Source organism: Myxine glutinosa, chromosome 8 (assembly GCF_964187855.1).
Source record: "Myxine glutinosa chromosome 8, kmMyxGlut1.1, whole genome shotgun sequence".
Taxonomy (NCBI): domain Eukaryota; kingdom Metazoa; phylum Chordata; class Myxini; order Myxiniformes; family Myxinidae; genus Myxine; species Myxine glutinosa.
In genome coordinates this window covers 107,536,054-107,551,238 of record NC_136268.1, presented here as the reverse complement: position 1 = coordinate 107,551,238, position 15,185 = coordinate 107,536,054, and the positions used below count along the sequence as shown (strand labels likewise).

The 15,185-nt window shown below is 44.6% G+C and overlaps 1 protein-coding gene across 1 annotated transcript in view; it reads right to left on the bottom strand.

Moving 5' to 3' along the window:
* Positions 1-6,500: 6,500 nt before the first annotated feature.
* Positions 6,501-15,185, bottom strand: part of LOC144893313 (contactin-4-like) — a 129,980-nt gene continuing 121,295 nt past the window's right edge. The window contains exons 7-8 of the mRNA XM_078783654.1: positions 11,795-11,856; positions 6,501-8,352 (exon numbers count right to left, since the gene is read on the bottom strand). Of these exons, the coding sequence (XP_078639780.1) occupies positions 8,245-8,352; positions 11,795-11,856 (170 nt within the window). The 3' untranslated portion in view covers positions 6,501-8,244. The remainder of the gene's footprint in view (positions 8,353-11,794; positions 11,857-15,185) is intronic.

Below are 15,185 nucleotides of genomic sequence, written 5' to 3'. Positions count from 1 at the left end.
GAAGACACCAAAGACCCAAATGGCCCTGGAGACCCAAAACACCATGAAACCCAAAAGACACCGAAATGGTCAAAGATGCCTACCCCTCTGAAACGACGTGTGGTGAGGCGCGTGGAGCGCGCCGACTCACGCTAATTGGCAAAAGCTTGAAGCAGCCTTATGTTCCATTGGGACGAAGAGGATAAGTAAATAAAAATAAAGCCAAAGCAGGGCTAAGCAATAATTGGTTCACTTTGTCTGTCTGTCTGTATACAAACATCAGTTTTTGATCGAGGAACAGCTCAATTTAAATTTAATGTCGTATTTTGAACACAAATCGGAAAACAAACCTGTACTTTGGCTATTAATTCCGCCCGATCGCACATGCGCAGAGAGGAGTGAGATATTTTTTATTTACTCTGTCTTCTTGTCTGGTAGTGAGACAAAATAAATAGACCCCGAGTGGGCTGACGGTCATCTCTTGAGGTTGTTGATTAGACCTCTACTGATTTGGGGTAACCCCCTTGGGGGCTCGCTGATCTCAAGTCGATACATCTAAGACCGAGTGATCCTGTGTACCATCGAGTAGAAGGACTGTAGTGGGTTTCACAGCTATTGGTTGGAAAATAAGGAACGAGTAGGGATCCGAGGTTTGGGGGGTAACCACCTCTGAGAGCCCCAAAAATCGAAGCCCGGGCGATTGTGTGGGACACTATCTTGTATTCATCTGTCAGTTTTCAGAACAATCAGCTGGATAATAATGGAGTAGTAAAAATAGAAAAAAGTTGATAGACAGATGATCGGACAGACAGACATCTGGACATCACGACCCATTGGAGTTCATCTCTTCCAGAATCGAGATGACGTGACCTAAAAATCTTCCAAAACTGTAAACTTAGTTTTTAGCGACGTTATAAACGACACAAACAACAACTGACGTAACGCCTTTAAAAATGTGGTTTAAGAGACGCTGTTGATACACAGGTCAATGCATGACCTGTGTATCAATGGTGACGAACTTCCGGCATTTATTTTCCACAAAACTCTTACAATCTTCATTTGATTTCTATTGATTTATATACTTCAACACCGTAGAACACAAATCCCATTTTGACACTTTTAAAACCATTCTGTTTCGCAGTAGTTGGACAAAATATTACAGCATTTTACATCATCACGTCGAATCAAATTTGCTGTTCGCTGACCCCGTCCATGTCTCTTTTTCTCAGGTCTGTGCTGGGTAAGGTGTTCTATGAACTCTCTAATTCAAAATGGGTCAGATCATTTTGATGCAACTATTCCCTCACAAAATAGCTTTCGATCATCTCATGCTCTGATCCTCACCCAAGCACAGAAATCAGACTGTAACAGTGGGAATAACACAATGCGGCGACTTCAAAAAGTAGAGATGATAAATGAACTCTGCTCAGATGTTACATTGAAAGGTACAAAGACCCAAATACACCTGCCATCCTCTAAATGAGCCTCAGCATATTGATTGAAAAGCTATGGAGTTAATTAATTCATGGTGGTTATTGAAAAGCTATGGAGTTATTGGCTTCATGGTGGTTATTGAAAAGCTGTGGAGTTATTGGCCTCATGGTGGTTATTGAAAAGCTATGGAGTTATTGGCCTCATGGTGGTTATTGAAAAGCTATGGAGTTATTGGCCTCATGGTGGTTATTGAAAAGATATTTAGTGATTGGTTTCATGGTGGTTATTGAAAAGCTATGGAGTTATTGGCTTCATGTTGGTGATTGAAAAACTATGGAGTTATTGGCTTCATGGTGGTTATTGAAAAGCTATGGAGTTATTGGCTTCATGGTGGTTACCTTTTGCCTGTGGACTGGCGGAAGCACTGCCTGACCCACCTCCCAATATTCACTTTATAACGGCCTTTGTTGGCCTCAAAACGGACATCAAGGCCAACATGTGGAAGCTTTAAACCTTGCCCAGATTCTGAAGTACTAACACCCAAAGGTTGGTGCCTTTTGGTGCTACATTTCGGCCGTGAATGCATAACGTACAAACAAACACACAAATGCTTGAGAATTCTTGTGGTGGTCCACAATTTCCTGGGGAACCACAGAGCAGCCCACTTTGCCATGTTGGTTCAAGATAGGATTAAGGCCTTTGAATAAATGGGTTGCTGCATGTTGCTGAAGTTGTTTTTTCTTCATTCACACTTGGATTTCTTCCCAGCCGACCTTGGTGCTGTGAGCGATGAGCACGGTGAGAGGTTCCACCAATACGTCAGCACAATGGAGACGCACTATCAGGAACCTTTCAACCCCAACATGAGGGACTGACTTCTGCTGGTTTCTTCAGAGACAAACCACTGCTCGTCACAAGCGCAGAAGCATTTCTAAACAGTCATTCTACACTTTATAGTTTATACAATGTGTTTATGTTGTTCAATGTTCTTCAGTGTATGGTTAACATGTACTGCACATCATGCGATGTGTTTATAAATTGTGCAAAGTGCTTGATTTAAAAAATAAACAATTCCTGAAAAATGACATTTTTCTGTAACAAAAATCCTCACGTGGCGAGTCGATTCTGACTTCAGATTTGGAATCAGCATACTCGTATTAATAAAGGACATCGACATTTACCTCCGTAACAGACAAAAGTTTTTTTGTCCCCCGTCGCACCGCGGAGCGAAAGGAGGACTATGGTTTTCCCTTCCGTCCGTGTGTGCGGCCGTCCGTGCGTACGTGCGTAATACCCCCATTCCACTTATGCCGATCGACCCCGATCTGCACAACGGGAACGATCCTATTTGGAACGGGATCAATCGGCATGATCGTAAACGGAACGTCTTCGATCTTTGTCGATCGGGACAAAAAAATAGATCGGGGCGATTTTTTAAACATGTTTAAAATTTCCATCCCGATCTGAAATAGCGGGACTGATCGTGATTACAGCGTGAATGCAACGTAGTCCGTCGGAATGATCGTAGTTAGAACGGCTTGATCGTAGTTAGAACGGCTTGATCGTGATTACAGCGTGAATGCAACGTAGTCCATCGGAATGATCGTAGTTAGAACGGCTTGATCGTAGTTAGAACGGCTTGATCGTGATTACAGCGTGAATGCAACGTAGTCCATCGGAATGATCGTAGTTAGAACGGCTTGATCGTAGTTAGAACGGCTTGATCGTGATTACAGCGTGAATGCAACGTAGTCCGTCGGAATGATCGTAGTTAGAACGGCTTGATCGTAGTTAGAACGGCTTGATCGTGATTACAGCGTGAATGCAACGTAGTCCGTCGGAATGATCGTAGTTAGAACGGCTTGATCGTGATTACAGCGTGAATGCAACGTAGTCCGTCGGAATGATCGTAGTTAGGACGGCTTGATCGTAGTTAGAACGGCTTGATCGTGATTACAGCGTGAATGCAACGTAGTCCGTCGGAATGATCGTAGTTAGGACGACTTGATCGTAGTTAGAACGGCTTGATCGTGATTACAGCGTCGTTGCAGCGGGAGGATTATGTTGTGCCGTTTCGACGACGATCGTTACCTATCCGTCCCGCTCCAATGCCGATCAAAGCCGCTGCATACAAATCGGTCCGCATTGCATCAGCCTCACCCGATCAAGTATTTCGACACGACAATTTTTGTCGACGTTGTTAAGTGGAATTGATAACTGCATGAGCCAAATTGCATTGCCCAATAACCCCATGGTCTAAAATTAAAAGCGGTACAAGTTAAACAAATATTATTAATGATCAATTTTACCGCTTTTAATTTTATGACCTTTTAATTAAGTGAATGCAAACTTTGATCCCCTCTACCCAGCAAAAACTTGTCAAATTTTTAGCTTTTATTTTGAAGACCTTTCATTTTGCAATGCATTTTCATCCCCTCAACCCAGCAATAATAACTTCTCCCTTTCCAACCAACACAAGGCAAACATTGAATATCAAGTTTCATAATGTTTATTGTCACATGAATATCAATAGAAATCATTATCAATGCAATACATAACAATACAACAATGTCCTCCAAAATGTCTTTCAACTCCTTCCCATAGTGTCTCTAATGATGTCTCACCATCCTCTCCTGCCATGGAACTGCACCAGCAGGGCTGTTAAAATAGAGTCTCAGTACCTCCCTCTGACGCTTGGCCTCTACACTGTCCCTGTTACCTCGAACTGCCTGCTCCACCTCTAACATGTTGGCTTGATCTCTCCATTCACCAGGGATGATGTTGTGTCGATAATCCTCCTGGTCCACCTCGGCATGCTGAATACCTGGGAACCGGATGCGGAGCATGTTGTGCAGACAGATAGCAGTTTCGACCAGGTCACGCGCCACCTCAGGATACTGTTGTAGTGTCTTGAGCAAGCATTGCCAACGGTTTGCCAAGATGCCAAAGGCGTTCTCCACCACTCGTCGACCCCTTGAGATGCGGTAGTTGTAGACGAGTTGTTCAGGAGAGAGTCCACGTCTGGCATAGGGTTTCATCAAGTAGGTGCGGAGAGCAAAGGCATCATCTCCAAGGATGAAGAATGGCATCTCTTCATCATCGTTCCGCATGGCCAGGGGGTCGGGGAATCCAATGGTTTCATTCTCTATGCACTCTTTGAGCTCCGAAGCATTGAAAATCTGAGCATCTGACATGTGTCCCATTCCACCAACATCCACCCACAATAACTTTTTGTTGGCGTCCACCAGTGCCATCAACACGATCGAGAAGAAGCCCTTGTAGTTGTGGTAGAGGCTGCCTGAGTTGGGTGCGCATCTGAGGGCGACGTGTTTGCCATCAAGAGCTCCGAGCACATGAGGGATGTTCCATTTACTTTCGAAATCATCAGCGACTTCTGTCCATTCTTCTGGGGTGGTAGGGCACTTCACCATTTCGTCTTTGAACTCTGCAACGATGGCTTGACACACCTCCGGAATGAACTTGACGATGGTGTTTCTGATGACCCTGAAGTCGTAGGAGAGAGTTGGGTAGAGGTCTCCTGTAGCAAGATGCCTCAGGGTGATGGCGAGCTTCATTCCAGGTTGTAGGGCCTTTCTCAGCCTGGTATCTTCTTTCTCAATCCTGGGGGTGATTCTGTGGAGGATTTCATCAAAGAGAGCAGGTGGCATCCTCACAAAGTTCTGGAAAGAGTTGATGTCCTCCAGCCTCAGTTCATTCATCAAGCGGTCGTAGTGCCCAAACTGCAATCTTCTTTCTTCTGTCAACCATGGCCGGACCCAGAACTGAGGGGCTCTTCTTCTTCTTCTCATTCTTCTTCTCACTTGAGCAGCTCTTCTTTCATTAATTGCATATTGTTGGAGAAGTAGAGCGAGCTGCAGACGGCCATTTCTCTGATGTTGATCCATGGCTGTCTTCGACGATACTGATGATCGGCAAGCAAATCGGGCCCTATTTATACGGATCGGGACCTGAAATCTGCTTTTTAGTCGGCTTAAAGACGGGAATAGAGCGTAGTTAGATCGGTTTGGTCGGGAATGACGTAGTTGAAACGGCAATAGATCGGCAGCATCGGCGTTGGATCAGTTTTAGATCGGCGGCGATCGGGAATGCATCGTGTCAGAGCGGCGGCAATCGCGAATGCAGCGTGGTTACAGCGTACACGAAGCGGGAACACAGCGGCTCTAAACGGCTTCGATCGGGTCTTCAGGGACCCGATCTACCCACGATGAGCGTGGTTACAGCGTAGTGATCGTAATCGGAGCGTACTTAGGACGTAGATACAGCGTAGATGACCAGTTTTTTCCCAAAGTGTCCCGATCGCTCCCGACCTGGAGATCGGGGCTAATCGGGGCCAATCGGCATAAGTGGAATGGGGGCACAAGCGAAGGACCGAATTCGAATTTGGTGTGTGGGTGCAACCCACGGCAAAATCCAAGATGGCCGCCGCCATGTATGTCTGAACCTTGTGAGCGAAAGATCTTGAAAAATAAACGAACTACTAACTTCAAATCTGGTGTGTGGGTGTATCTACGCATAAGGAGGAAAGCTATTGAAAATTGGGTCGCCACGTCAAAATCCAAGATGGCCGCCGCCATGCGGAGTGTTAACATGTATTAACAATGCATTAGCATTGGCAGTGTTAACATGTATCAACAATGTGTTGACATGGGGAGTGTTAACATGTATTAACAATGTGTTAGCATTGGCAGTGTTAACATGTATTAACAATGTGTTGATATGGGGAGTGTTACATGTATTAACAATGCATTAGCATTGGCAGTGTTAACATGTATTAACAATGTGTTGATATGGGGAGTGTTACATGTAATAACAATGCATTAGCATTGGCAGTGTTAACATGTATTAACAATGTGTTGATATGGGGAGTGTTACATGTATTAACAATGCATTAGCATTGGCAGTGTTAACATGTATTAACAATGTGTTGATATGGGGAGTGTTACATGTATTAACAATGCATTAGCATTGGCAGTGTTAACATGTATTAACAATGTGTTAACATGCGGAGTGTTAACAGGTATTAACATGGGTATCAATCGGAGGCAGAAAATTGATTGAATAATTACTGCAGTGTTGTATGTTTTATTTTTCCATGTTCAAATCAAATCAAATCAATTTTATTGTCATATGTTTAAAATATACAATGAAATTTGTTTTAATCTTGGTTCCAGAAAGAAATAAAAAAAGGTTCTTAACATTGATAACTTATAGAAAAATAAATGCAAGTACAAGTAAATCAAATAAACCACATCATTACCATACCAGACAGTGATAGAGTCAAGATGTGTTGATTGTCCATCACAGCATTACCATACCAGACAGTGATAGAGTCAAGATGTGTTGATTGTCCATCACAGCATTACCATACCAGACAGTGATAGAGTCAAGATGTGTTGATTGTCCATCACAGCATTACCATACCAGACAGTGATGGAGTCAAGATGTGTTGATTGTCCATCACAGCATTACCATACCAGACAGTGATAGAGTCAAGATGTGTTGATCGTCCATCACAGCATTACCATACCAGACAGTGACAGGGTCAAGATGTGTTGATCGTCCACCACAGCATTACCATACCAGACAGTGACAGGGTCAAGATGTGTTGATCGTCCATCACAGCATTACTCTCTGATAAATGTGGTTACCCTGATAAATGTGGTTACCCTGATAAATGTGGTTACCCTGATAAATGTGGTTACCGTGATCAATGTGATTACATTGTTAGTTGTGGTTACACAATAAAACAGGTGTATACTGTAAGAGACGTTCATTCTGGCATACCAAACGTGTACAAGTCATAAAAGTTAGTCAGGTAGATACTGCCATTTTAAAATTGGTCACTGACAAAACAAGGTTTGAGGTTGTATCTCCAGGTGTATACTGTCCTGTGTGTGACAAGGTTTGATGTTGTATCTCCAGGTGTATACTGTACTGTGTGTGACAAGGTTTGATGTTGTATCTCCAGGTGTATACTGTCCTGTGTGTGACAAGGTTTGATGTTGTATCTCCAGGTGTATACTGTCCTGTGTGTAACAAGGTTTGAGGTTGTATCTCCAGGTGTATACTGTCCTGTGTGTAACAAGGTTTGATGTTGTATCTCCAGGTGTATACTGTCATGTGTGTAACAAGGTTTGAGGTTGTATCTCCAGGTGTATACTGTCCTGTGTGTAACAAGGTTTGAGGTTGTATCTCCAGGTGTATACTGTCCTGTGTGTAACAAGGTTTGAGGTTGTTTCTCCAGGTGTATACTGTCCTGTGTGTAACAAGGTTTGATGTTGTTTCTCCAGGTGTATACTGTCATGTGTGTAACAAGGTTTGAGGTTGTATCTCCAGGTGTATACTGTCCTGTGTGTAACAAGGTTTGATGTTGTATCTCCAGGTGTATACTGTCATGTGTGTAACAAGGTTTGAGGTTGTATCTCCAGGTGTATACTGTCCTGTGTGTAACAAGGTTTGAGGTTGTTTCTCCAGGTGTATACTGTCATGTGTGTAACAAGCTTTGATGTTGTATCTCCAGGTGTATACTGTCCTGTGTGTAACAAGGTTTGAGGTTGCATCTCCAGGTGTATACTGTCCTGTGTGTAACAAGGTTTGAGGTTGTATCTCCAGTTGTATCCCATCCTGTGTGTAACAAGGTTTGAGGTTGTATCTCCAGTTGTATCCCATCCTGTGTGTAACTTTAACATGATTAAACGGATATTAAAACAAACATTCAGACCGTGAGTTTGAGTTTCCCTGGCTTTTCGCAGTGCTCTCCACATCATTGCCTGTGGCAGAGAACTTTGATTGCATTGATTGGTGAGATATCTAGGTGCTGGTTGAGTTCACTTTGAGACATTCATAATCACCCTCCGAATGAGACTTTTTCAGGCGCATGTACGTCATGTCTTGTTCTGTTCCATCTTCACACAAATGCTGTGAATTATGAAGCAAAAGACAATCAATATCAGGAAGGTTTTCTCATCATTTGTACAGAGCAAACTTAATCATGTATATTTGGAGTAGTCAACGCATGGCTGGGAAGGTGATCTGTGATCGAGTTGTGAATTATCTCGTTAGTACAAGCACGATAGAGGGAGAAACATTGAAATACACAATTATAAATCCAAGTAGCAGGAACCCGTGGAAATTCCACGGAGTATAAAATGTGACTTCAAGTCCTCAACTCCCCCCACCCCGCTCACAAACCACAAGAACCAAGGCCCACCTACAACCTCTGAACACGAAGGTGCCAATCCTCTTCCCACTCCAAGCCTTCAAACAGCCTTCCCCAACCGTCGCGGTCGCCTGTCCAACTCACAATCCCACAAGATAGGCAGAAAATGTGTCCATCAGTGTTGTGTCAAGTCCTCCTGGTCCGAGTTGTTGGATTTCTTAAAATTTACAGGTTTCACTCCAGATATCAGCACTTATTTAGTCCTCGAGATCCGATCCTCAAACCCGAACACAGATCTCGATTATATACTGTCGTGTGACTACCCTGAAGTGAACACCGCAGGGCGACACAGATGACCAAACAAGCTTAAACTCCGAGGCGTTCAATTCAATGGCGGACCTTCGTTATATGCGTGGAGAGCAAGTGGGGGAGAAGCTGTGAGCGCTTACCTGCATGGGTCCACCCGACGTCTTCGACCCTGCAATAATTAAATCAACCGACACATATTTAAAATGTACAAATAAAAAGCCGGCTTTTTTGAAGAAATGTCCGACTTGTCCTACTTGTCCATCCATTTTTTTCTCCCAGCCTCCAACACTTTGGTCGAACACACCTGGATCAATAATGGTGTCACTGTGCAGTGTCCACCATGGCCTCACAAAATTCACCCTTAAATTTGCATCTAAACCTCAGATTACCCGTGCCAATTTTTCCACATATCACTATCTTCACCAAATAAGAGTGCTTCTCCATACCCTTTCCAGCCGAGCACGGCCCCGTATGCTCGGCTTGTTCAAAATGTCCCGATTAAATCAATTCCATGGCTCTCTTCCCAAGCCGAGAGTCCACAAATCACAACATGACATCTGTGGAAAATCATGCTCACACCATCATGTTCCACAGATGCCCCAATGGTTGTCCGGTGGGCTATATCATTCCTGTCCATGCGGTTCGAACCGTGTCCGTAGACCAGCACAGCAGGGCAGGTCACCACATGTCGGTTGTCCCAGAGTCTCAGAGAGAGGCTGTCAGGCCGCATGCCCGGGCGGTCACCACATCAGGCCCTTATTGGCCGTCCGTGGTGCCGCCACCAAAGCGCGACCCACAACACCTCCCCATAGTGGTCCTCATAATACACCATCCCAGGTACCTGTGAGAAACCACCTTGGACCCCCAGAGGTCTTAACGCCCACCAGGGTCTAGTGACCCTGCCGGCTCGAGACAGTCGCTCGGGCAGCGCCCCAATGGACAAGGGATGCCACACTCCACCACACACCCCGTGGGGCCCAGGCCGTACCACGACACACATGGTCGGACCCCCAGGCCAAATCCTGCCAGCACAGCCCCCCAGCTGTGCTGGCACATCCCAATTTCCAAGTGGGGCAATTTCCCATGAGGCCGACCCCAATGACCTTTCCTGGTCCGAATTCCGCAGCCCGGGGACCAATTCCGTCCAAGGCTATGCCGAACCAATTTCCCATTTAAATTTAAATTTCCTTTTAGAAAATTTTGCTGGCATCTCATCCCTCTTTTTCCGGCTTACTTCCATACTATTCGGAATCCCCAACCTGCTTGGCCATCTCACTCGCTTCCTCCATCCGCGGTGAGAAAGCAGTTCTCCCACGTGTGTATTTTTACCTCAGAAAAAAAATCTATTAAAATTTTTGGAAAAACACGATGTTGCACTTCGTACACCAATAACTATAGAATTTGGACACCCTGGTACTCAATCGCCTCCCCTTCGATGAGAGAAAAACAATCGTTAAAAATGTTGGTTCCAAATGCTGGGTGAAAATTGCGCCCAGCATTTGGAACCAAAATTTTTTGAACCAAACACATTCAAATACAAAGGATGGGAAAAGTAAATGGAAAATAAATGTGTGATTTGTGGCACTTAGCTCTATCGGCTCTTGAATCTCGTCAGGAATCGTCCCGGGCCCCGCGTCCTTGCACACGAAAATGCGCTGATTGGCATGAAGTCTGTGCACGGGAACGACCTTGGCGCAGCTCACTCTTCCAACCACGCTTGCCCTCATGGTCTCGCCCACCAACACCAACACCCACGTTTCCCAGTGCAAGAAAGCCACGAACTCCGACCGCTCGCCGTGAACACCCGAAGCAGAGCAAGATGTCAAATCGTGACCGTTCACCGCCAAAGCCAGAAGATCAGAGCCAGCCACGAGAAGACAAAGAAAAGAAGAGGCCAAGAGAAAAATGTCAGGACACGACTGTTAGTCATCAAAGCCAGCACTCGAGAAGACGAAGAAGATGAGAGAGGAAAATATTGTGGTGTCTCAAGGAATGTCCCTTGCTCAAGAGGAAGAAATGTCGGCCAGAGTGTTCTTTTATACTTGAGGCTCTACGTCATCCGTGCCTTCTCCACCAATCCCATAGTCCCATCTTTGCAGTCCTTGCGCCAATCAATCCCGGACCAATCACTGCTCTTCGGGGTGTGGCCTCACAGACCTTTTGTGCCTTTGTGCTCACCAGGTCGATGTTATCCACGGTAGTGCTCCATGTCCTGTTTTCGGTTGGTTTTTATTTTGTGTCATAAATGGGCGATTTATTACTATGTGTGTGTGCTTCTGGTGTCATAAGGAACAGAGGAAAAAAAACAGAGGTCATTACATACAGGGGATTAATTACCCATAATCCCTCGCTAATTAACATACCCCACCCCTCGTGATGGAAATGAAGACACGCTCTTCCACGACATACGGTCTACACAAATTTGCTACTTATTACATGGGGTTTTTTCTTCTTCACGACAGTCGGAGCACACTACCTATACAATTCTACCTGGGCTAAGGTATTGCCTACGCCCCACAAACATAACAATACTTTAATTAGTCTGTGAGAGTAGATCGTGTTGAAAGGCAAGGCACATTTGAATAGGCTGAAACAAAATGGCTGCCAAGACCCTTGTGAAGTGATGTTGACCTGACCAGGGATAAACCCTTTCATGAAGTTAAGCTGTTATTTCTCTTCAAAATTGGTCTTTATATTTATGAAAACACGCAGATTTCATTCATGCACTCCAATGGTGTTCCCTTCATATGCATGCAAGGTTTGGGATCACGAGGGTTCATGGTTTTAGAGTTATGGGGGAGACACACATTGCCTTTTATTATTTTAGATGAATAGATGAATATTAAGAATCATATTTGGAATGGAAAACTATTGGAATCATTTCATAATTACCAGATTTGGGGGATTCGCCCCATGATTGCGATTTGGAATTCCATTTGTATTCCCTCTCACACCTGGAAGAAAAGGCAGTAATTAGTGAGGTGGCTGAGAGTGAAATAGTCATGACCTGTTGGAAAAAAAAGTGCCATCTTTTCACAAAAACATCATGTGGGATCATATTTCCAAAAATCCTCAGCTGGGAAAAAAAGTTTGATGTCATTACTGAAAAAAAGGAAAGAAAAAGGAAAATAACATCACTAATATGAATAACATTTAAATGTCATTACTCCAGATTTACATTGAAAATATTTAACATTATGACGAGCATTTTTCATTACTAACATGAATAACATTAATAACGTCATCACTCCAGATTTACATTGAAAATATCTGAAATTATGACGAGCATTTTCATTACTAACATGAATAACATTAATAACTGCATCACTCCAGATTTACATTGAAAATATCAAAAATTATGACAAGCATTTTTCATTACTAACATGAATAACATTAATAACGTCATCACTCCAGATTTACATTGAAAATATCTAAAATTATGACGAGCAGTTTTCTGAGGTGAACATGTATGATTTAAAATGTGAAAATTATGATTTTGCTTGTCAGTGTTTTTAATGAAAAAAATATATTCGATGAGCAAGAAGACAAAGATGATATTAGGATGTCATCACACTTAAGATAAAATCCAACAAGTCCTCTCTAAGTATTGTTATGACTGGGGGTAACGCAATATCTAGAGCCAGGTAGATCTGTATAGGTAGGTATTCGACTGTCGCGATAGGGAATCTACCTGTAATAAGTTCTTCATGTTTAGGCGTTTGTCGGGATAAGATATATGAATGTGAATCTACCAGGATATTCGGGTGATAGTTAGTTCAGGAATAATGAGTATAGCCCTTGTATGTCTCACCTAGTAGTCAAACCTTTGTCCATTATGGCACTGCAAACCACATAAACATTAGTTATGACCTTTAGTACAACACTAAATGACGCCCTCCCCCCTGACATGACTGAGGAAGAAATCGGGCTCGAACACCGCCACAATTGGCCGCCACCATTTACACCTCCGAAAGGCCTACCCACCTCGCATAGCACGTGCGGTGATCACTGAGTCGGGGACGGGAGCGGCAGTGGTGCAGTGGACGTGCCCCTGGATGAGCCGGCGAGTCGTGGGAGGCTCTGATTGGCAGAGCAGTGCGCCAATGTGACGTCATCGGCCGGAGGTATTATTGAGGGTCGGACGCCATTTTCGGCAGTGCAGTTCGGTGGTGCACTGAACCAAGTTGAGTTGAGTTGAGACTGAGACCCGGACGCCTTGGCAAGCAGTTGGATTCCTGGCAGCGGAGTTCAGAGACTCCGACCCGAGTTGGGCTGAGGTGTAGTCTGGGTGGAGCTCGCTGTCCTGCTGTGGGACCTCGTGGTGTTTTGGAGATTGGTGCACGGATCTCGCGGTGCTTCGGAGCTTGGAGCGGGACCTCGGGTGCAGCGGCGAGGGCGTTGGCTCGGGCCTATCGGGGCGTGCGAGGCGGATGGAGGATTCTTCCAGGCCGGGAAGAAGATGACAAGACAGATAAGCCGCATCCGTGTACATTTTGACACAAAAGACGTGTTTCTTTGTTAATTCATAATCGCCCGTTTTGTATTTGAGGTCTGGAGTGCGGGATCCCGATTTAGAATAGTTCATTACCGGCGCGTATTTTCCTGTCCTTGCTTTTCATTAATAAATCGTTGTATTATTTTCTGTATATACCTGAATGCAGTTTCCTGTTTGATTTTAATAGATAAGGCTGCGGGGCTCTCGTCGTTCCCCTCCATCCTGTGGGCTTTGGTTTTGGAATCCGCTATTGATTTTTCGCCTCAGGAGTTAAAGCCTCGTAATCGGCCTCCGCAACTCTGGTGTTAATCGGAGTTGCGCGACATTTGGTGTAAGAAGTGGGATTCAAACCCGTCGGACAAATTTTTTTTTGTCCGCGGTCGGGCGTACATTGCACCCGACGTTCGAAAGCAAAATTTTTATAGGCGAGGTGGAGAAATATAATCGTCAATTGGATATACGGAGCGCAATATCGCGTCTTCGTCAAATTTAAATTGTGTTTTTTTGGAATTGGAATAAATACGCGCGCGGGGAACGACCTTCCGAAAAGCGGATGTCGGAGGTCGACGAAATGGAGGTGCGTAGCGAGGCTTCCATCAGCGAAGGGAGTGAGCCGGAAAAAGAGGAATTAGAAGTGAGTCTTGGAACCTCCCCCGTCCTGAGCACCAAATTATCCCCCTCCCCTACCGGGGAGCCGGGAACAAGTGGGACGGCACCCATAGACACCCAGGCCTTAATGCAAATTATGGAGCGATTGGGAAATCAAATTGGAGGGCTGGAAAACAAAATGAGTAATGAAATGGGAGAAATGAAAAGTGGGTTGGAAAATAAAATGGATGCTCAGAGTAATAAAATTGAAGGGATGGGAAATCAAATTGGGGATTGAGTAAGGAGATGGGAGAAATGAAAAACAAAATGGAGTCCCAGGGGAATGAATGTAGGGAAGGTATGAAGGAAATGAGTGACCGAATTAATGAATTAAAAGGGGAAATGAATGCTCAGAACGAGCAATTGGAGAACAAAATTAATGCCCAGACCAAAAACATGGAGGGGCAAATGGATAGATTAAAGGAGGGTTTGAAAGAACAGATCGAAGGGATGGACAGCAAAATTGAGGGATTGGAGAAAAAAATGAAAGGAATGAATGAACAAATGAATGAACAAATGAATGAACAAATGAAGGAAAGGCTGAAAAATTGGAAGGAAAAATTGGAGAAATGGCACAGCAGCTGGGGGAACGAATTGATGGCATAGAAGGGAGGGTGCAAAACCAAATTACGGGCAGACGGGAAATTGGAGGGTAAAGTAGGAAATAGAATGGGGGAGATGGAAAAAGCCATAGGGGTGATAAGTGAATCGATACGGACAGAATTGGTGTCAAAAATAGAGGAGGGCGTGACCAAGGCTGTCCGACTGGAGGAAGCATGGGAGGGTCGGATTGGTGCCTCAAATGCCCGAATTGATAAAGCAAATGGAGACCTGGAAGGCTATCGGGGCCGGGTGGATGCCAGAATGCAACAACAAAGAGAGGAATGGGGACTGCTCAAACAACAAGGGGGCGAATTGGCCAAGGAGGTAAAAGGGTTGGAAACCCGCATAACAGAGCAGGAGCGGGGGCCGCAAATGGATAATGAAAGGGTGAGTGATATGGTGCAGGAGCGACTGGAGACCTGGGACAATACCATCAAGGCGGAGGTTCTTCAGGTCCAAGAAAGCCTAAGGGAAGAGGTGAGTCGGTCTGTTAAACATCTTCAGGATCAGATTAAGGTGACCCAGGAGACCCTCACC